The following is a 20,505-nucleotide window of genomic DNA, read 5'->3' on the forward strand; positions in this document are numbered from 1 at the left end:
AGAAGAAGCAGGAGATGGGCATGAAGGGACAGAGAGAAGGCCTCCAGGCCAGCAAGGAGGGCAGGCCAGGCTACTCCTGCTGATTTGTTTGGGCTCCCCACCTACTCCTGCTACGGTATTCCTGCCCTCTTTTGAAGCATGGAGGAGCTAAGGAAGAACTCTGAGCCCGTGAGGCTCCCAGAAGAAGAAGAAGCTGTTGCCCACGTCCCTCTCCCTCCTGCAGCGGGCAGGCTGGCTGTCCTGGGAAGCCCAGGCCCCTGCACTGCAGCCCCTCAGACAGGCTGGGGAGTGCCACCACCTCCAAAACCCCTGCGACAAGGGACTCTGACCACAGGGGAGGCTTTACTCAGGCAGCCGGAAACAGTCACATCTCCAGAGAGCTTTACCGCAGCACGCAGAGGAGCAACACCGACCACACGAAGAGCAGGGATAAAAATCCAAGAGGATACAAGTCCTCTGCACTTTAAGGCACGCTCTAACAGCCCAAACAAAGCAGGCAGCATCAAGGAATGGCAGAAAAGGCACCCACACACAAGATTTGGAGAGCTCACAGTGACAGCAAAAGGAGAGAGCACAACACGAACAGAGCCAGCAGCCACCGGTGAGGATTTTAACTGAAAATGAGTAAAACGTGGATTAGTCGGGGATGTTCTCTCCAGCTGCAGTGACCGGGAAGCCCAAATTAACCTCCTCCCTGGATTATTTTGGTGATTAATCAAGAGCATTGAAAAAGAACATCTCCTTAGATCTCAGACTTTAGGAGCAGATCAGTGTTTTGGGGGACACATTCCTCTGGTGATGACCAACTTGAGGTGAGGAATTCCCAACTTTGGGAGTGGGAGGTTGGCCACTAAAAACCAGCCTGGATGCAGGATGTGTCACTCAAAGGTTGTACTTCCAAGCCATACAGCCAACAAAGTAGCTGGGGAGGGGAGAGAGCCTTAGACCTAAGTGGGCAGCAACCCACCGGTGATGGTATTGGACTCCTGCCAAGACAAGTGTGTGGTACCTGCAGGCCGTAGTCAATCTCTGCGTTGTCCAGGACGGAGTTGATAAGGGAAGCAACCTCGTAGGTGGGGCCTCCCTCCACCCTGCACAGAGCCATGACGCTGGCGACGATGTTTGCGTGGCCAAAGAAAGTGAACATGACCCGCTGGCTCTCACCCGGCAGCAGTACACCATGCAGAGGCAGGATGTTGAAAACCTGGAGACAAGGGAGGAGACACCGAGATGTCAAGCATCAAAATCGGGGCAGAAGAGCAGCCATGGCTTGGAGCAACGGACAGACGTGGCCAGAGGGGCATCTTCCTCAAGTGCAGGCAGAATCATCCTCATTTCGTCCTGCATCCACTACACTTTCCAGCAAAGGAACCATGTGATAAATCTTCTCCCATACTCACCAATTAATGCATTAATTAACACACTACCTTACAGTAACTTGGGAGGACTCCTGGCAGCAATAAATTCTCTCTGCTGCAGAACCTGCCTTTAATAACACCCTTTGCTGCCTCTAGAGAAACACGAGACCTGGAGGTGAGAGCCCTCGGAGCCACGGGGTGGACTCCAGCCCAGCTCATCTGACTCCTGATGCTTTTCACTCTCTCTCTGATTTGCAGGCTGCTCTCTCTCAAGATGCTACAGCAAAGTCTACTGCAGAAATTTCCTATCAACCGCTTGATTAGGGACAAGATGAATAACGCCCTCCATATCTGCTACGCAGGTAACGTCCTTGGTCAGCCCTGTGACACGGCCCACACGGCCCCTCCAGTGACCAGTTGCTTCAGCACTGCTGTGTGACATGCTTGGAGGGGCACGAAGCTGCACTTTGAGCAGCGCTGAGGGCCACCAGCGGGAGTGAGGGCTACGTAACTGCTGGCCACACCGGAAACGCAGAAGCGAGACCGATTCCCACCTACCTCCTCTATTCCCACGCTGACGGGCTCTGCCTGCGTGAACTGCCTCCGTTGCAGGCTCCCAGTCTCCTCAGTACCTTCCATCTTTGGAGCAGTGGATGGTAGTGGCTGGAAAACAAGGATCGTGGGCTGTGGCAAGCAGCTGCCTGGTCTGGGCAAGACTGCTCTGCTGCAGGTGACATCGCCTCATCAAGCCAGAAACAGACAAGGTGGCAAGTTTCAGTTTCAAGCTTCAGGAGCCCTGGCCCTGGTGCGGGCTGTACCTTGCGGGGTGCAGCGGTTCAGATCCCGCAGGTTGTCCAGCACGTCTGCCAGCTTCACCAGCTTGGCCTGGGGGCTGCAGCCCGGCGCCTGCTCCACCTGGAGCCGCTTGCGCTCAGCCCGCGGCAGCGCCTTGTCCTCAGTCACCTCCGCCACCACGTTCCGCACCGCTGCCCCAAACCGCTCCTTCACTGCCTGTCGCTCTGAGGTGCCAGAGGAGCTTCAAGCTTCAGGAGCCCTCCAGGATGTGAGGCCCGGTTCTGATTCTGGAAGCATAGAGAACCAGACTCATGTTTTGAAGGTCCCCTGGGCCCCCAGGCTCGGCACAGAAGGAACAGAGGACCGATAGAAATCTGAGCTAGAGGAAGATTTCCTAAATGCTGTTACTGCCCTCCTCTTTCTCCCTCCTCAGGTCCCACAAACATCCTGTGGCAACCCAGTGCAGCAGGTAAGGACAAACTGGCTTAGCAGGAGGCAGCAAAGCTGAGTGTGACAGCAGTTGGAGCTGTGCCACCTCAGCCCATGCCTCTTCGCCCCAGCCCACTCTAGAGGGTTCCTTACCTTCACTGCAGAAGGTGGCAAGCGAGTCACCGCTGAGTGGTAGATTATTTCCCCAAACCAGAACCAACGGTGCTGTTGGGAGTGGCACCGGCGATGGAAGAGCCATTGAGCTGAGGGGAAAACCAGAGCACGCATCACACAGGAGGAAGCGCTGGTGGCTGTACCGCACCAGAGAAGCCAGTGACAACTCCCAGCAGGGTCCTAGCATGCCCACAGTGCTTGGCACAGACAGTTTACCTTCCTCGCTTTGCCAGGAGTGGTGGTGCCGAGCATCCGCCGTTTGATAGGTGTGCGCGGGGTGCTTCCATACAACATCTCTGCCTCTATCTGGCGCCTTTTCTTCAGTTGCTGCACAAGAGATCTGCACTTAAAACCTGAGCAGAGGATCTGCGGAGCCCTGGCTTGCCCCGTGCTGCCCAAGGGCGGGCAGGCAGGGCCCCGCAGCAAGCACATAACACGGCCAAGCAACAGGAATGCCAAGAGTGATTTACAGGTACCCAGAGCCAAGCTGGGCTTCTGGCACTGCTGGGGCTGGGAAAGGGGCTCACCACAAACAGACAGTGATAGACACCAGCCCTGCTGCCAAAGAAAGGTAACTGATACAGAGCCACTTTCAGGCAGAGAGGGGAAGACAGAGACGTGGGCAGCAACTGGGGGCCGTTCCTCTGCTCCACGGAAGGCAGGGCCACCAATAGGCTGGTGTTCCATGCAGCAGAGGCTCCTCCAGACCAGGAGGCAGCATGCTCAGCTTCGCACTCACCCGCTCCTGCTTCTCCTTCTCTTTCTCCAGGTGGTACAGCTGCCACTGCTCCGACACATATGCCATCACCTGCTGCCCCTTCACCAGAAACATGCCCTCGTGCTCCTGCTCCCAGGCCTGGACCCGGCTTTCCAGCTCCGCCTGCAGCTGATGAGGACACGAGGGCAGTGTAGAGAGGCTGCCCTCCCCAGTGCGGGCATCCCCGTGCCCAGAGATTCCCCTTGCTGGCTCCGAGGGCTGTGCAGCTCCTCAGCCAACGCCAAGCAGGCCTCTTGGCACTACAGCGTCTCCAGGGCTGAACTTACCTTGGAAAGCACCTTCTGCAGCTTTGCTCGCTGCTTCTCTTCTTTCAGCAGCTTCCCCCCACGGTTGGTGAAGCGACTGGGGTCGGTTGCTTTCCTCTGGGACAGAAAGGAGTTCAGGAGAAAACCAAACACGTGGCAGTTTCACAGCCCAACGTACATCCCACAGGGAAAAGGGGCTGGTGGAAGCCATCCCTGTTGCGCAGCCCCATCACAAATCACAGCACCCCTCCCCTCGCCCATCCGCTGTGGTTTCCCAGTGCCTCCCTCATCGGTCCCAACAGTGCTTTGCGTGCAGGGGCAGAGGTGTGCGCTGCTGGTGACCCAAAACTGAGCCAGACAGAGCATTTTCCAGCCCAGACAATACCTCCAGCTCCAGGAACATCTTCCAGTTCTCCTCCCATTTCTGGACGGCCTCAAACAGATCTTTGTGTGTTTCGTAGTAGGTCTTCATCTTCCCCACCTCAGCTTCATGGAGCTCGAGCAGGGCCTCTGTGTAGTTCTCTGGAGAGGATGGAAGAGTGCTCTCAGGAGGCAGCCAGGGATGCCCACACCTCTGCAGGCTGTGCGCAGCCAGCCCTCCTTGGCAGCTTCTGCAGGGCAGCAGAGGAGTGAGAAGAGCCAGCACCCACCATCGTTATAGGGGGCGAAGCCTTCTCTCTGCTCCTGACTGTAGAAGCATTTGTCCCAGTACGCAGCCATCTCTGCCCGGATTGCCTGAATCATGGCTTTCATGTTCTGCAGCTTCAGCTCCTCCAGACTCTCCACTTCCAACTGCAGCTGCCAACAACAGAACACAGACTCAGGGAAGACAGCACAAGAAGGGGAGCAGAACAGGGTCCAACTCTCAGCTCCTCCACCCGTGAGGGCAGGATCTGGCCTGTTCACCTCACACTTGACTGCTGGAAACAGCTCCTCCGCTCTAGCTGAATGCACAAGAGCACGAAACCCAGAGCTGCTACGCCCCAGACCCCCCTCCGAGGGCACAGGATGCTCCTTACAGCTTTCCTGGTTTTGGCTCCGCACCCAGCCATGTGCACTGCTGAAGCCTCCCTCTCCTCCACAGGAACTTGCAGCCTGTCCCAAAGTGCAATGATCCTGGAGCGCAGCTCTTCGCACACAGCTTCATTCTGCGATCTCTGGGCTTCCAGCTACAGTGGGGAGAGCACAGGGTCAGCACAGCCTGGCCCCAACGGGCACGAGGGCCTTGCAAAGCCACATGCGCATCTCACAAGATCTCCTTGGAAAAGCTCCCAAAAGGAAGTTCTGGCACACAGGCTTGCGGAAAACCGACAACCTCCACAGCCTCCGTGTGCCAGCGTACCTGCTTCAGGAGATCCTGGAGGGCAGTAATATTGTCCCTGGACAAGCAGAACGCTTCCTCGTCTTCACACACCACCTCCTGTTCAAAGCTGGTGTCTGGAGTGTGGTCCAGCTCCTCCATGAGGAGGATGATTTGCCGCTTACTGCTGACAAACTCTTCTTGCCTTTGCTCCTAGAAGGTGGTGAGCAACATTAGAACCCAGCGACCCCTTTGCGTGCCACCCTCAGCGAGCTCCTCAGACCCCTCTCCACTTACCTTCTCAGCGTTCAGGAAGGCCAAGTGCTGCCTGTAACGATCCAGGTCGTCCAGGCTGGGCACGGCATTGCCATCAATGCAGAATGGGGTTGTGCAGAGGAGGTCGCACAAGTCTTGATCTTGTTCTAGCAGCGTTTTCAGCTCGCGCATCCTCTCTGCTTTCTGCTGCAGCAACACGTCCATACGGTTGCGCAAATTCTTATCCATCTGCAGAATGGTATTTTCCTTCTCTCCCTAGAGGAATCAAAAAGTCAGATTTCTTCTCCCCAGCTCTCAGACCTGACTTATGGATTTAAGGCTTCTCAAACAAAGACATTGTTCGGAACTAGGGTTTATGTCTCAGATGTTCCTCAGGAAGGGGAAATGCAGCAGCAACACACCGAGTGAGACGCTGCAAGCCACCCAGCTCCCTAAAAAACACCTCCCAGTGTTCATCCTACAAGAAGCCACAAAGCCTCTGGTTCTACCAATCGCCAGGAAAAGTGATTCTGAACAGGCATTTGCCTTGCAAGCTCTGGCCTTCCCGAAACCCCAGCCAGAGTCCAGGCAGCAGAAGACTGTTGCCAGCAGAATGCTAGGAGAGAAAAGCAATTTCGTACCTCAAAGGGGTCCAACTGGAGCTCCATGCAGAGTCTATCAATCTCCTTCTGAAACAGGGCAATGTTCTTCAAGAGACGCTGCTTCAGACTCTCCTCCTCTGCAACCATCAAGTCCAACATTTCCTGCAGCACAGGCACGATTGGAGCCAGGTGGGGATGGAAAGCCAGGAGGGAGCAGGGCAGGGCTGCTGGGGCCGTGCTAGGAGAACCGGGGTTCCAGAGCTGGGCTGTGTGCGTTGAAGGCAGAGGCACAGCGAGACCCCCTTGGTGCCCTCAACCAAGTGTGACCTGGCCAGTCCGTTCCTCGCAGCCCAGCTTCATCCAGGGGCTCCCGCTGCAGCCCAGCCCCATAGACTCCCGACCCCAGGAGGGACCCCCTCACCTTGATGTGCCCCTTGACAGTCTCCATACGCTCCAAGCGCATCTCCTCGGGGATGCCGATCTCCTCCCAGATGTCCCGCAGAGCCGCCATGGCTCCGTTCAGGACTGACACGGCCTCAGCCGCCACCACGTCGCTGCAGGCACCGGGGCCGCCACCCGTCAGCAGCTGCCACCCAGCACCACTCGGCCCCGGTGCCCAGTGGCTGCTGCCACCCTCCCCATTGCCCTGCCCAGGACCCCTCCAAACCCCGAAACCAGCCACCACCGAGGATCTCTTTGCCCGGTTGCTGTCCCCTTGCCCACAATCCACACTGACACCCTGCCTGGGACCCCTCGCCTGTTACCCCATCCCTCTGCCGAGTGCTCCGCCTTGCCCACTGCCCCGGTGCCCGTTGTCCAGTGCTCCCCCCCTTGCCAGGGCTCTTTCTCACTATCCTTATTCCCGGTGCCGACACCCTTGCCCAGTGCCCCTTGCCCGTTGCTCGCCCTACCGCCGCTTCTCCGGGTCCCGGTGCCTGTTGCCCCCCCCGCCCGGGTCCGAGTGCCCCCTCTTGACCGGGACCCATGCCCGGTGCCCCTCCCTAGCTCGTGCCTCCTGCCCTGTGCCCCCTCCTCCTTGCCCAAGTCCCGATGGCCACTGCTCGCCCCCTCCTTGCCCGAGTCCCGGTCCCAGTGCCCGTTGCCACCACCCCCACCTCCCCCCATTGCCCGGGTCCCGGTCCCGATGGCCGTTACACCCCCGTCCCCCCTTGCCCGAGTCCCGGTCCCGATAGCCGTTAACCCCCGTCCCCCCTTGCCCGAGTCCCGGTCCCGATGGCCGTTAACCCCCGCCCCCCCTTGCCCGAGTCCCGGTCCCGATAGCCGTTAACCCCCGCCCCCGCTTGCCCGAGTCCCGGTCCCCATAGCCGTTACCCCCCCGTCCCCCCTTGCCCGAGTCCCGGTCCCCATAGCCGTTACCCCCCCGTCCCCCCTTGCCCGAGTCCCGGTCCCGCTACCCGTTGCATCCCCCCTTTTGCCTGGCTCCCAGTCCCGGTGCCCGTTGCCCCTCCTCCTTGCCCGGGTCCCGGCCCCAGTGCCCGTTGCAGCCTCCCCTTTGCCCGGGTCGCGGTGCTCGTTGCACCGCCCGCCTTGTCCGGATCCCGGTCCCGGTGCCCCCTCTTGCCCAGTGCCCATTGGCCATTGCCCCTTGCCCGGGACCCGTGCCCGGTGCCCCTCCCTGGCCCGTGTCCCGGTGCCCCCTGCCCAGCGCCCCTACCCTTGCCCGGGTCCCGGTCCCGGTGCCCCTTATGCTCGGTGCCCCCTTTGCCCAGGCCCCGGTGCGCCCTCCCTTGCGCCCCTCCTGCCCGGGTCCCGCTGCCGCCCGCACCTCCTCCGCATGGCTCCGCCACACTCCGCGCTCGCCGCTGCGATCCAAACCGCCCACCGCCGACGCCGACTGTCCGCCGACTGCGGCCGCCTCACCGCTGGCCCCGCCTCAACCGCCGCGCGGGCCAATGGCAGCGCCCCCTAGCGCCCCGCCCGGCCAATCGCACGCCAGAGTGACCAAGGGCTCGGCCCCCCGCCCCCTCCGCTCGGGCCGCGCTGCGCATGCGCCGTGCGCGCGGGGTGGAGGGGGCACCGCGGGATGTCCCTCCTCCTTCGCCGCGGGGTGGGAGGGGTCACCCGGGGACGCCCCTCTCTCCATTGGCCCAGGGGACCCCGGTCCTCCCGCCTCTCCCGCAGGACCCACCGTCCCGGGACACCCGGCACTACGCGGGGAACGGCTTTAAAGTGAACGGGGAAGATTTACATCAGACATTAGGGAGAAATTCTTCACCGTGAGGGCGGGGAGGCCCTGGCCCAGGTTGCCCAGGGGGGCCATGGCTGCCCCATCCCCGGAGGTGTTCAAGGCCAGGTTGGATGGGGCTTGGAGCAACAGGATCCAGTGTCCCTGCCCAAGGCAGGGGGTGGCACTGGATGGCCTTAAAGGTCCCTTCCAACCCAAGCCATTCCATCTTTCCACCTTTCATCTCATTTAACGGGTGACACAGGTCGCCGTGTTCCTCAAAGCACGATTGTTTTCGCTAAACTGAAGCCATTTGCCTTAAAACGAGACTGGTGGAAGAGCAAAGGGCAACCGCTTGAACAATAGGAGCATTTCTGTGCCATGAAGGCCATTTAAGCCATCATCTTCAAATAAATCGTGTTGGAGGTGCTCTAGGCCAGGCTGGATGGGGCTTGCCGAACCCTGATGGGCTTTGAGCTCCCTTCCTACCTACACCATTCCAGGATTCTATGACCCCTAAGGCAGAGCTGGAGCCGGAGCCAGAGCGGTACAGGGGAGCTGTTTATTGGCAGCCTCAGGCCTTGGCCTCGATCATGGCCTCCATCATCCGGGCGCTGTTGGTGATGGCCGTGGTCAGGAAGATGAACTTGAACCCTGGGGGAGAGCCACGGGACACAGCCCCACAACACCATGAGGCAGAACCATCAGGCAGAGCTGTGGGACTCAGCCCCACAGCACCGTGGGGCAGAGCTGTGGGACTCTTGTGGTAGGTGTCCCTGTCCATGGCAGGGCTATCTTTAAGGCTAACTATCATCCCTGGAACCTGGCTGCCATCCCCAAACCCCTGTGCCACCCGCAAACCCCTCTGGCATCCCAGAATCCCTCAAGCATTCCTGAACCTTCCTGCCACCCCTGACTCCCTCTGGCACCCCCAAACCCCTCTGCAATTCCTGAGCCCCTCTGGCATTCTGGAATCTTTCTTCCACCCCTGAACTGCCTTGCCCTTCCCAAACCCCTCTGGCACCCCTGAACCCCTTTGCCATTCCCAAAACCCTTTACCATTCTGGAACGTCTCTGCCATTCTTGAACCCCTCTGCTCCCTCGTCTCCCTCTGCCACCCCACTGCCACAGCAGCTCTGGCCCTGTGCCGTGTGTGTCTCTGAGGGTGCCCAGCCTGCACAGAGTGACCAGAGCTGCTCTGGCACCAGCGGGCACGTGGGCAAGGCAGCAGCTCCACAAGGACATACCAACCCCAGCTTCTTGCTTCTAGCTGGAAAATTGCTCTTTCTGGCCAAAGAATTAAATGCATCTGTGATCTTTCCTGGAAAACAAGAGGAGAAGAAACAGCTCAGAGCCTCAGGATTAGTCACAGCTGGGCAGAGGGACGCACAGAGTTCCGGGCTCCAGAAGAGAACCAGCAGCAGCACCTGCCAGCCCTGCTGCTCCCATGGGCCAAAGCTCTGCCCTGCTCGTAGCTCTGTGCCCGCAGTGTCCACTTTTGCTGCGTGCTTCCATCCGGCTCTGGAGCAGCAGCTCCCAGCAGGGCAGGGCTGTGCTCCCAGCTCCCCAGGGGCAGAGGGCTGGCTCTCAGCGGCAGCACGGTCTGTCACCAGCTTGCTGACTCTGCTCTCCACAGCGGTCAGCGTCTCTGCGGCCGACTGCTCGGTCAGCAGCCCGATGCGCTTGAGGTTGTGGAAGGTCAACAAGTGCTCAGGCCCGTAGCTCTGGGGAAGGGGACAGGTGGATCAGCACAGAGCCCTGGCTGTGGGCGTAGAAAAGCGGGAGGGTGTTATCTCCACGGGGGAGGCTGCTTAGGGCAACCCCGCAGGCAAAGGGCAGCGGCAGGCAGGGCTCAGGGCTCCTGGGGAGATGTGGAGGCAGGGGCTGTCCTGTGGAGACAGCCCAAGCATCCCTGGGGAATGCTGTTTCCCAGCACCTTGTGCCAAGTCTGACACAACGCTTGCTCTGCTGCGAGCCCTGGACACTCACCTGCAGGTATTGGGTTTTCAGGGACCGGTAATCTTTGGGGATGAGACCTGTGGGGAGCAGCAGGGTGAGCTCTGCACCCAGGCTGGAGGGCCCCCGATCCAACCTTCCCTGCCCAGAGCAGACAGACACCTCACCGTTCTCCGTGATGGAGAGGAGGCACATCAGGCGCAAGCTCTCGATGGGGGACACCTGTATGGGAGCAGGCAGTGAGCCCCTGCAGCGAGCCCCTGCAGTGAGCCATGCAGCCCACAGTGAGAGATGCAGCCCCGCAGTGAGAGATGCAGCCCCGCAGTGAGCCTTGCAACCCCGCAGCGAGCCCTGCAACCTCGCAGTGAGCCCCTGTAGCCTCGCAGTGAGCCCTGCAGTGAGCCCCTGTAGCCCTGCAGTGAGCCCCCACAGTGAGCCTTGCAACCCCGCAGAGAGTCCCACAGTCCTGCAGTGAGCGCCGCAGCAGGACGGCGCAGCTGAGCCTGTGTCACTCACCTGCCGGTCAATGTGCTCCTCTATGAAGCTGGTGCTCTCTCAGATGTCGAAGCCTTCCAGCAGAGCTGTGGTGGGGGAAGACGCAGCCTCACTTCCCCCATCCCCAGGGCTCTCTCTCCAGCCGGAGGCCATGCTCAGCTCCCTCCCTGAGCCCCAGGGAATGAGGCAGGCTTGCAATGCTGGGCTGCCTACCCGACCACACTGTTGGGTGTGTTAGGGCATCTCTGGTTTGGGTCAACCAGGCTGAGCATGGGACAACTTGCAGGTCGCTCCACAGGAGGCAAGCCTGGTGCTGGCTTAGGAATTTGCAAGAGCTGTGCCTCACCTGACCTACCAAATGGGGACACGGCATCCACGCTGCACACTGGCTTTGGTTATTGCCCGCAAAGGTATCAGCTTTCCATTCTGCACGTGACACAGCCAGACCCGGCCGGGCCGCTCTGCAGAGACAGGACAGCGGCCACAGCCTGCTCTGGAGCGGCCATCTGGCCTGGCTGGCAGCTCTGCGAGAAGGAGTCCTCTCCCACGGCTGCTGACCAAGTGCCACTGGAACGCAGCGGGGAGGGAAACCAGCTGCACACACAGCACGGAGCTCATCTGAGCCATCGACAGTGACGCCAGCAGGGAGGCGGGGGACACAAAAAGGACAAACCCAGACCTCACAGCCCCGAACGGGACCCAAGTCTCCAGACACGGACAGCAGTTATCAGCACAGCCAACAGCTGCCTTCAGCTGCAAAGACCTTGTCAATGAAATCAGATTTAGTAGCGCCAGTCTCCTATTACATAACCATATTTCTGCCCGGTGCATTTCTTACTGTTTCATTTTCTCAAAAGGAAACAAAGAAGTGCCAGTGTGAGGATGTAGGGAGGGGAGGAAGTGGCTCAGAAACGCAGTGAGTTTTGTTAGAAGGTCTGTGAACAGAGGCACCCTGAGCACAGAATGAGAACGGCCCTTCAATCAATCCACAAGTGATTTTGCACTTAAACCGGAGAACATCTCAGTAGAAAACCTTTTCTGAGACCGAGATGCAAAACCAGAGTCTGCATTTCAATGGAGAAGCTCTGGTTGCTCAGCCACGGGCTCTGTCAGCAGAGCTGGCCTTTCATCAGGGATGGAGCCCACATCTCCAAGACCATCAGTGCCTGATGAAGATCCAACGTTTGGGCATATTCGCTGGTTGGAGATAACAAGGTGCCCTTGTAGTGCTACGTGATATCACACGATAAAGGTCAGGTGGGAAACTGTGGCATCAGGAACATTCACCCAGAGCAGCTACAGCCTCCTATGTAGCGCAAATTCCCTTCTCCTGCAGTCCCATACCCTGGGCCCTTCTGGGACGTGGACTTTCACAGTCATTCTGCTGCCAAGGATCAGGAGGCTGGGGCTGGACAGACTATGAGGGACACCAGGACACACTCATTTCCTATTCCTTTGCTCCCATTTGACCTCATGGTGGCCGAATGCTGCCTAAGCAACCAGCAGCCCTGGTCTAACACCCCAAAGGCCGCTGCGGAGGAACACAAGTGACGCATGTTCTCATGCTGCAGCGCTCCACATTGGCCACACACAGACCTCTCCACTCAAGGTCCCAGCCCAGGGTGCACTCACCAAACGAGACGTCACCAAAGTGGAGAGAAGGTACATCAAAAGGAAAAGCTGGTCCAATGACACAGCCCCTGTGAGGACAAAGACAGGCATTAGCTTGGTTAGAGACGTGCAAAGCTTTCAGCTTGCATTACCACTCAGATCAACCAAACCTGGTCTCAGAACCATGGTGAGTTTCAAATCAACCAGTCACCCTTGTGCTCAGCATCACATCCGTGCGGACAGGAGGCAGCCCAGGCAAAGCAGCTGGCAGCTGAGAGCCGCTGATGCGGCTGAGGGCACTGCGCCAGGCAGGGTTTGCCCTCAGGTTGCTGCTGGCCCTATGAAGGACCCTGAACAAACGATGGCTCTGTGCCTCAGTTTCCCCATCTGTAATGTGATGGACACAGAGGTGTCCACACAGAAGTGGACTCACTGCAGCCAGCCTTCCTACCTGCAGGTTCCCTGCTTTGGGATTTCTTAGCTGGAACTAGTGTTTCCATGGAGTACAAGGTCATCTTCTCCTCAGATGATTTGGATCCACACAATCATTAGGCATGCAGCATTTTGAAACGCTAATCCAGGAAAGTGCCCAGAATCCCGTCGACCGCAACAAGAACAGCAACGTCCTACACAGCGGCCACGTGAATCTTGGAGGAAAGTACCAGCTTGGCACTGAGGCACCAGCTCACACCCAAGAGCAACACACGTGTTAAACCAAACACGGGCGTTCTGGACCCACTACACCTTCTCACCCATTCTTAAATTCAGCAGCCAGAATCCAAGCTCCCAAACTCACCAACATCCACTGAAATCAGCACTTGGAGCTGCACACCATTCACTAATTTATTTCATGGTTGATGCCACTCAATGCCAGCTCTGCCTCTTAGTTAAAAATCCAGGACCACAGTGAACAGCACTGCTGGTTTTGCTCACAGGACTGCCACTGGCTCTGTTCTGCACGTGAACAGACCCCAGCATCCTGCAGGAGGGACTTGTGCTCATCCATGGTGTCCCCCTTTCTAAACACCAAAGAAAAAAGCATTCAAGCCTTGTCAGTTTAGTTTCCCAGTAAAGAATAATCACCTCTGCTTTGGGCATCTTCTGAGTGCACAGACAAAAAGCACTCAGAAAAAGGGACTTCCAGGGGTTTCAATCCACCGCTAATAAGAATCCTGAGTCTTGGAGCTGAGGCAGTTCCTGAGGATGCCAGGCAGCAAACCTCTGCTAACGATGAAGTTCCCTCTCCAGAGATGTCATGGAATCAGACTGAACTTCCCAAGCCCCAACAGCTGACTTTGGATGGAGCAAAGCCAGCAGACACACTTTCCATTACAGCACATCCCAGGAGAGGATAGAAAACAACCTCCAAACCAACCACAACAGGGAATCACTCTGGGACACTGCCCAGGATGAGCCTTGCCAGCCAATGGCTGCCATTTCGGCTGCAGGCACTGCGTCTCTGAGCAAGTTACACCTCAACGACTGCCAGAAGGCTCAGGCAAGGAGACAACCCAGAGCTCTGGGCACCACAGCCTATAACAGTACAGCCGGCAAGAAAAGGGGGGGAGAGGAGGTGGTTTTGGCAGCAACAGTAGTTTACAATAGCAGTAAATAATGCATTTATGAAGGGAGATCAGGGTCCTCGCAGAGCAGGGAGGTGGGAGAGGAACCACATGAACTCTCATCCTCGTTCCTTCCTTTGCAGCCCAGTGTCCCACCAGCCAGCTCGCCTCCATCCAAAAGAACTGGGAGTTTGGCTCCCTCGAGGTGCTCAAAGCTTCCCAAAGAGGGAGGCTGAGCTTGTCCTCGTAGGTGGGTATCCCCAAGGAGTTTGAAAACAAATACCTGGAGCTGTGGGGCTGCAGAACGAGAGATAAAAGATCTTGGAAATCAAGGAGGCAGCTGACACCTCAAAGAGGAGTGGACTGCAATGGGAATTACTGCCAAGGGACAGTTGTATGGGAGCAGACGGGGATGCTGGGGCACCATCCGACCCGCTGCATAGGAGCCACCATCCAGGAATAGGGGAGTACACGGCTGAGGATGAAATTCAACAAAGTAACACCAATCCCCTTTCACTGAGACATACGCTCTGCACTCACGAGACAGAACGGGTTGTGCTGACACAACAGCGTAGAGAGTGGCCACAGGGAAGGGGAGGACGTGGTGGGCACTGGGAGCCAGGGCACTGATAGGGAAAAAAGGACAACTTCATTTGGTAATGGGGAAATGAAAAGACCACTGTCCTGCTGCCAGCTCTTTCCTTCCTCAGGAGCAAGGCCATCGCGGGGCAGAGGCAGTGGCACTATCCAGGAAAAACTCTGTCACTACCAGGGCTCCCAAGCCCCAGTTCTTCAGCTACGTAGGCAATAAAAGCTTTCACCCGTGAAAGGTTTCCTCCAACACATACAAACTGAGGCGGATGATATTCAACAGAACAAGAGTTAATTGCACGATTCAGTATATAGAAGAACACGCAAAGATCAACATGAGCATGCAAACATCTTCAGCCAACAAAAATCTATTCCCAGATGTGGTTCTTCTCACGATCATTCTAAAAAGCCCATGAAGAATAATTATGGAAAATAACATCTGTTATTTAACATTCCGTGCATTACACAGGGTGAAATCGCTGAAGAAAAGCTCAGATGGTAGAGGGCATTTGCAACAGTGCAACCTTTATCTTAACCAATATCAGACCTGTGAAGCAGGGTGGGTCTTTATGGTGAGAGGCACAATGGGAGCCAGACCAGGGGATATTCCATAGACCCCCTTACTACACAGACCACCTACATCAAAGCTGAAAGGTAAGCCTCACTGCTACATTTTGACTGACCCTCCCAGGAACCTGAGAGAGGTGGGAAGATTTGGGCTTTGTAGACAGGCAAAAAGGGGATTTCTGGCAATACCGTTTCCTGTATCTTCGTGTCATCCAGCCAGGAGGAAAAACCTCTACAACATGAGACTGGTAACAATACTACGGAGGATCTGAAACAGGAGAGGAAAAAAGCCATGGAAATCTGAAGCACAGAGAAAAACATGGAAAAAGGAAAAAAAAACAAAAAAAAACCAAGAAAAATGGAAAGCAAGGAAGAGGTAAAAAGAGTTTGCTTCCTCTTACGTTGCTTCCCGGAAGGATGCGAGATAGCTTCAAAAAAAAAATATATATATAAAACTTTCTGAAGAATCAAGAAATAAGGCAAGGAAGGAAAACTGAACTACTCAGCATGTGGGATCACATTCAAGGAAAATTTGGCAGAGGACTAACCAAGCAAGCTGAACGATTCATCAAATATCTGCCATCTGTGCTTGATGCTTCCAGTTCAACCGGAACAGGTACGGAAGACTCGTCAATAATCACAAGCTGAAGCAAAATACTGGCCAATACTTCCTGAGTACTTTCTGGGAGATGAAATCAAGCAATAAATGTCTTCCAGACACAAGAAGATGACTTAATAGCTTAATGAAGTCTCACCACAACCACACCACAGCTCAGCAAATTCAAACTGCTTTGTCAGAGGAGACAAACAAAAGAGTTTGCCTGGAGCTTATGCAAAAAAATTGTGAAGACTTTCCAGGAACAACTCTCAAGCCTAAACATAGGCACTCAGTGCTCTTTTAGATGGTTTGGGTTATCTTGTCTGCCTCTCCAGAAAGACAGTGCTTTTCTGTACGTCCCACCCCTCATGGGTCAGTCCTAGGCAGCATGGATTGGTTGGTTCCCTTAAGAAGCCTACAGCGGCCGAGATGCCCGCACTGAGGCCACCAAACTGCTCCTCAGAAAGCAAAGGTAAGATTTACAACCCCGATATTCTGAATGTATCAATTGTTTCTGTTCTTGAAATTCTCCCCATGCTCTCTCGTGTCACCATCCAGCGGCAGCTGCAAGGCCAAAGGCAGAGCTGCCATCCCAACCCACCCTATTTGTCCCTGACCACCACAGACCACCACCTCCAGCAGCTGAAAAAGCAGCCGACACGGGGGATTCTTTCCCACCTTCAGAGGTAATTCCTTTCCATCTCCCAGGGCCCCATTTGCCTCTCTTCACACAAACCCCACCCGAGGTGGAACCCAAAGGCTTTGGCTGCCTTTCTTCTTCCCCTCGAGAGACCTGCTGGACCCCAGGAGAAATAACGAGCAGGCTCACGGCTCTTCAGGAAGGCACACACAGCCCGGAGTTTGCCCGCTCGGGTGAGCAGAACTGCCTCCTCTGAACTACTCCCGCTCGGCTCTGTGGGACTCTGCCCCACACCCCACGGGGCACACACTGAGGCACAATGAACAGCTGTCTGTGGCGATGGTACTGGAATAGCTTCGGCATACAAAGAGGGGACAATTTGAGATCACTTTACAATTTGTTCTCAAGCAAAAATATTTCCTTCTTTGTAAGAACGCCAGCAATAAACGCTCCTCTCCAGGGAATAAACTGGGAAAAGGCGAGGCCTCTATAAAAGCACAGCGACACTCACGCGGCGCCTCAGCCCCCACTGCCCTCAGGCCTCGCAGCTCCCTTCCTCAGCACTGCCTGCATTTCACCATCCCTCAGCTCATAACTTTACCGGCAGCACTCCTCCACCACCGCCTCACTGCAGGGAGGGACCGGTACTGACTTTTCCCGGTTATCCGTCCATCCGGATCTGATTGCAGACTTAGTCCCAGGGCTACAATGGGCCATAAAAGGAACCGTATCATTACGTGTGCACAGGACCAACGCCACGGATTTACAGCAGAGCCAAAGCTCGCCTGCAGAACTCTTTGGCCTCAAACTCTAAGAAGCACACGAGTTATCCCCCGAACAAACTGTGTTTATTCACACTGTTCTAAAGCACCTACAGTTGCCGGGGGTTAAACAAAACATGAATGTCTGACGACGAAACATCCTCCCCCCGCCCGCCAGCGCCGCCCATCCCGCGGCACCCCCGTTCCTGCCGCTATCCCCCATCCTCCCGCTCCCCATCCGTCCCCCCCCCGTTCCCGCCGCACCCCCGTTCCTGCCGCTATCCCCCATCCTCCCGCTCCCCACCCGTTCCCCCCCCCATTCCCGCGGCACCCCCGTTCCTGCCGCTATCCCCCATCCTCCCGCTCCCCACCCGTTCCCCCCCCGTTCCCGCCGCACCCCCGTTCCTGCCGCTATCCCCCATCCTCCCGCTCCCCATCCGTTCCCCCCCCGTTCCGCGGCACCCCCGTTCCTGCCGCTATCCCCCATCCTCCCGCTCCGCATCCGTTCCCCCCCCCATTCCCGCGGCACCCCCGTTCCTGCCGCTATCCCCCATCCTCCCGCTCCCCATCCGTTCCCCCCCCGTTCCCGCCGCACCCCCGTTCCTGCCGCTATCCCCCATCCTCCCGCTCCCCATCCGTCCCCCCCCCGTTCCTGCCGCTATCCCCCATCCTCCCGCTCCCCATCCGTTCCCCCCCCGTTCCTGCCGCTATCCCCCATCCTCCCGCTCCCCATCCGTTCCCCCCCGTTCCTGCCGCTATCCCCCATCCTCCCGCTCCCCATCCGTTCCCGCCCCGTTCCCGCGGCTCCGCCGGTACTGCCGCTATTCCCCATCCTCCCGCTCCCCATCCGTTCCCCCCCCCGTTCCCGCCGCACCCCCGTTCCTGCCGCTATCCCCCATCCTCCCGCTCCCCATCCGTTCCCCCCCCGTTCCCGCCGCACCCCCGTTCCTGCCGCTATCCCCATCCTCCCGCTCCCCATCCGTCCCCCCCCGTTCCCGCCGCACCCCCGTTCCTGCCGCTATTCCCCATCCTCCCGCTCCCCATCCGTTCCCCCCCCCGTTCCCGCGGCTCCCCCGTTCCTGCCGCTATCCCCCATCCTCCCGCTCCCCATCCGTCCCCCCCCGTTCCCGCGGCACCCCCGTTCCTGCCGCTATCCCCCATCCTCCCGCTCCCCACCCGTTCCCCCCCGTCCCGCGGCTCCGCCGCTCCCGCTGCGCGGTGCAGGGTTCCCGCACCCCCCGCGCCGGGCTCGGCTCTCACCTGGCGCTGGGGAACACCGCAGCTGCCGCGGCACAAGGCAGACCTCCCGCGGAGCGGGGCCGCTCCTCTCCCGCCCCTCGGGGCGCTCCGCGGGGCCGGGCGGGGGCAGTGCCGGAGCGGGCCCCGCTCTCCCCGCCGGGCTGAGCTCGGGGCCGGCGGTGGCTGCCGCGGGGAGAGGCGCTGCAGCAGCGGGCGCCGCCCGCCCCCCTCCCTCCTCTGTCCGGGGGGACACCTTCTCAGCTGCCTTTGGCAGTGCGAGGGAAGGGGAGGAACGGTTGTCTTTGTGCCCGTAAACAATGGCCCGTGAGGACGTGTAATGCTGCCCCTAACGACCCTCGCGATGGGCTGTGAGGGGGAAGGAGAAAACCTTAATGATTGTTTAAAATGTAGCGGATTGTTCTGCTTTAGTTCAGCCGTGGGGTGGGTTCAATGTAGGCATAGAAAAACGGTGGAAAGAAAAGGGGATTGAAAGTTCCAACCTCCAGGCGAAAATCAGATCAGCTCTTAGGGGAATAAACAGGCTCCTGGCATTTTTGGCTCGGGGGGTGGGGGAGATCCAAACTGTCTCTCCTGGGTGCCGCCAGCCTGGGGGCGGTGCGGGTTCAGCGGAGGGAGGGGCAGTGCTCCCGGGGGGCGCCGCTCGCCGCCCATCGCCCGCCTGGGCTGACCCTTCTGGAGAGACACGGATGGGCCTCGTCGTTCTGACGGGAGGGGGGCGGATGGGCCTCTTTGTTAACGGCTCCTTCGGGGCTCCTCCGGCATCGCTTGAGCTGCACAAAGGCGCGGATAGGAACTCGGGCTGGTGAGTATTATCCGGTTTGTCGGGATTGGAGGTGAGGGACACCCTCTGGATGCTGGGGGAGAAGGGACGCGAGCGTGTGAGGAGGAGTGCGGAGAACTTTTCAGCGCGGTTTCCCTCGGCGCTGGAGGGGCGAAGAGAGTGTGCAGTGGCCGTAGGAGCCTCCCGGGCAAGATGGGGCGGGGATGGGATAAGATGGGCCCCGAGGACGAAGGGAGCCATAGGCTGCCGGCAGGGATTCCCCCGGACAGCCCCTGCGGGGTGTTGAGGTCACGGAACCATAATTCGGCCACTACGGGAGAGGACAAAACTGAAATGATCCGGGATTGTACGGTAGAACGGACGAGGGAGGAAATGAGATCGGACTCCTCGTCTTGGCCAGAATGTGGATCTGTGGAAGATTTGCTCTGTCGGGCTCTGAATGCCAAAGAGCCGTTTAATCGGGAGGAGGGTCGGGTGGGGACCGAAGCGATGAGGCTCCCGCAGAGCCCGGGCTGGGGGCGGCGAGGAGAGGAGAGGAGGCGGCAGTGTTCCCTTGGAGGGAGGTTCCCTCGGGGCGGGGGAAGGAAGGGGGCACAGGATTTGTGGGTGCCCCTTCGACAGGGCCGGAGGGGCGGCGATCGGGGCAATAAGAGCCGTAGCGGAGGGACAGAGTGACTGTCGTAACATCTGAGCGTTACGCAGGGTACAAAGTGGGACCTGTTTTGTCCGTCAGTGTGAGCGCCTCACTTAAACAGATAGGCAACACATTGCAATTATTCTATTCAAAGCAGAAAATGTGAAGGCACATTTCTCTTAAACACTTTAAGTAGACCGAGTCAGGTTTTTAAGTTTGTATCCGCCTGCTCAAAAGAGTGCACTCAGCTAATGGAGAATTCCTTCTCAGCCCTTTATTGTAAGAGAGCAAATCTCTGAGCCCTTCATTCCTTTCTTGTCTCCTTTTTCCTCAGTGTACCACTGCAGGAATGTCCTTCTAAATGTTTTGATCAGGCTCGCTGTTGCCTTGTCCCTGTTCCGTATCCTGAATAATGGGGGGAAAGGATCACTTGATGCATGGGGGGTGCTGGGAAAAAAGGGCTGTATTGCATGCAGAGCTCAGTACCTGCAGTAGCATTGTCGAATGTGCTAACGTGGCCTGAGAGTAGCATTCCATGGGACTTGTGCTGCCACGTATGCATTCTAAAACTTCATCCCTTTAATTTGTAGATGTGATTACAGGCTTCAATTGCAACTGCATCGCTGTAGTATCATTATGCATCTTTTGCGCTGTAATGATTGCATTATGGTGAACGTGAAGGTGGACTCACATTTGCTGAGCTTTGTAGCTAAACCACAATATCTGTGTTTTGAAAGAATTTAACTATTCACGAGCACCTCAGTTTGCTAAAAAACCCATAGTGAGGGGGTTTTGTGCGTTAAAGGGCATTTCTGTGATGAAGTGGGTTCATCAGCTATTAGGAAAGGACACTACTTCTGCTTGTAAGAATGTAAATATTGTATAACTAATGATTTTGAGGAATATTGTACTTTATCCGTAGCCTATT

The 20,505-nt window shown here is 57.5% G+C and overlaps 2 protein-coding genes across 17 annotated transcripts; both read right to left on the bottom strand.

The window, feature by feature from the left end:
* Positions 1-1,111: 1,111 nt before the first annotated feature.
* On the bottom strand, positions 1,112-7,849 carry LOC128850887 (protein regulator of cytokinesis 1-like). Of its 2 annotated transcripts, none has more exons than XM_054055904.1 (14): positions 7,723-7,849; positions 6,358-6,490; positions 5,976-6,098; positions 5,377-5,610; positions 5,122-5,292; positions 4,799-4,948; positions 4,430-4,577; positions 4,165-4,301; positions 3,801-3,896; positions 3,496-3,642; positions 2,973-3,083; positions 2,736-2,845; positions 1,917-2,440; positions 1,112-1,204 (listed from the first exon to the last, which is right to left on the bottom strand). In XM_054055904.1, the coding sequence occupies exons 1-12, from the start codon at positions 7,731-7,733 to the stop codon at positions 2,780-2,782; spliced, it is 1,527 nt and encodes a 508-aa protein (XP_053911879.1). In that variant the 5' UTR covers positions 7,734-7,849; the 3' UTR covers positions 1,112-1,204; positions 1,917-2,440; positions 2,736-2,779. The 2 variants fall into 2 exon arrangements, with proteins under 2 accessions (XP_053911879.1, XP_053911880.1); XM_054055905.1 differs by lacking the exon at positions 1,112-1,204 and having other exon boundaries at positions 2,010-2,021; positions 2,177-2,440.
* A 611-nt stretch (positions 7,850-8,460) lies between these two features.
* Positions 8,461-14,501, bottom strand: LOC128850888 (uncharacterized). Of its 15 annotated transcripts, none has more exons than XM_054055913.1 (6): positions 12,205-14,501; positions 10,594-10,658; positions 10,245-10,299; positions 10,111-10,157; positions 9,549-9,845; positions 8,951-9,442 (listed from the first exon to the last, which is right to left on the bottom strand). In XM_054055913.1, the coding sequence occupies exons 3-6, from the start codon at positions 10,270-10,272 to the stop codon at positions 9,005-9,007; spliced, it is 810 nt and encodes a 269-aa protein (XP_053911888.1). In that variant the 5' UTR covers positions 10,273-10,299; positions 10,594-10,658; positions 12,205-14,501; the 3' UTR covers positions 8,951-9,004. The 15 variants fall into 15 exon arrangements, 8 of the variants coding, with proteins under 8 accessions (XP_053911889.1, XP_053911881.1, XP_053911882.1 ...); XM_054055911.1 differs by having other exon boundaries at positions 10,928-14,501; XM_054055910.1 differs by having other exon boundaries at positions 8,952-9,442; positions 10,919-14,501.
* Positions 14,502-20,505: the final 6,004 nt, after the last annotated feature.

This window comes from Cuculus canorus, unplaced genomic scaffold (assembly GCF_017976375.1).
Source record: "Cuculus canorus isolate bCucCan1 unplaced genomic scaffold, bCucCan1.pri subtelo1, whole genome shotgun sequence".
In the NCBI taxonomy this organism is placed as follows: Eukaryota; Metazoa; Chordata; class Aves; order Cuculiformes; family Cuculidae; genus Cuculus; species Cuculus canorus.

Coding starts and splice junctions, on each gene's coding strand:
- LOC128850887 (XM_054055904.1), bottom strand. Junction 4,949..5,121: donor TCCAGGATCTCCTGAAGCAG/GTACGCTGGCAC, acceptor TCCCCACTGTAG/CTGGAAGCCCAGAGATCGCA. Junction 2,846..2,972: donor CTCCTGGCAAAGCGAGGAAG/GTAAACTGTCTG, acceptor TTTTCCCCTCAG/CTCAATGGCTCTTCCATCGC.
- LOC128850888 (XM_054055906.1), bottom strand. CDS start 10,272: ATGTGCCTCCTCTCCATCACGGAGAACGGTGAGGTGTCTGTCTGCTCT. Junction 9,846..10,110: donor TGAAAACCCAATACCTGCAG/GTGAGTGTCCAG, acceptor CCCCTTCCCCAG/AGCTACGGGCCTGAGCACTT. Junction 9,443..9,548: donor GGGAGCAGCAGGGCTGGCAG/GTGCTGCTGCTG, acceptor CTTGTTTTCCAG/GAAAGATCACAGATGCATTT.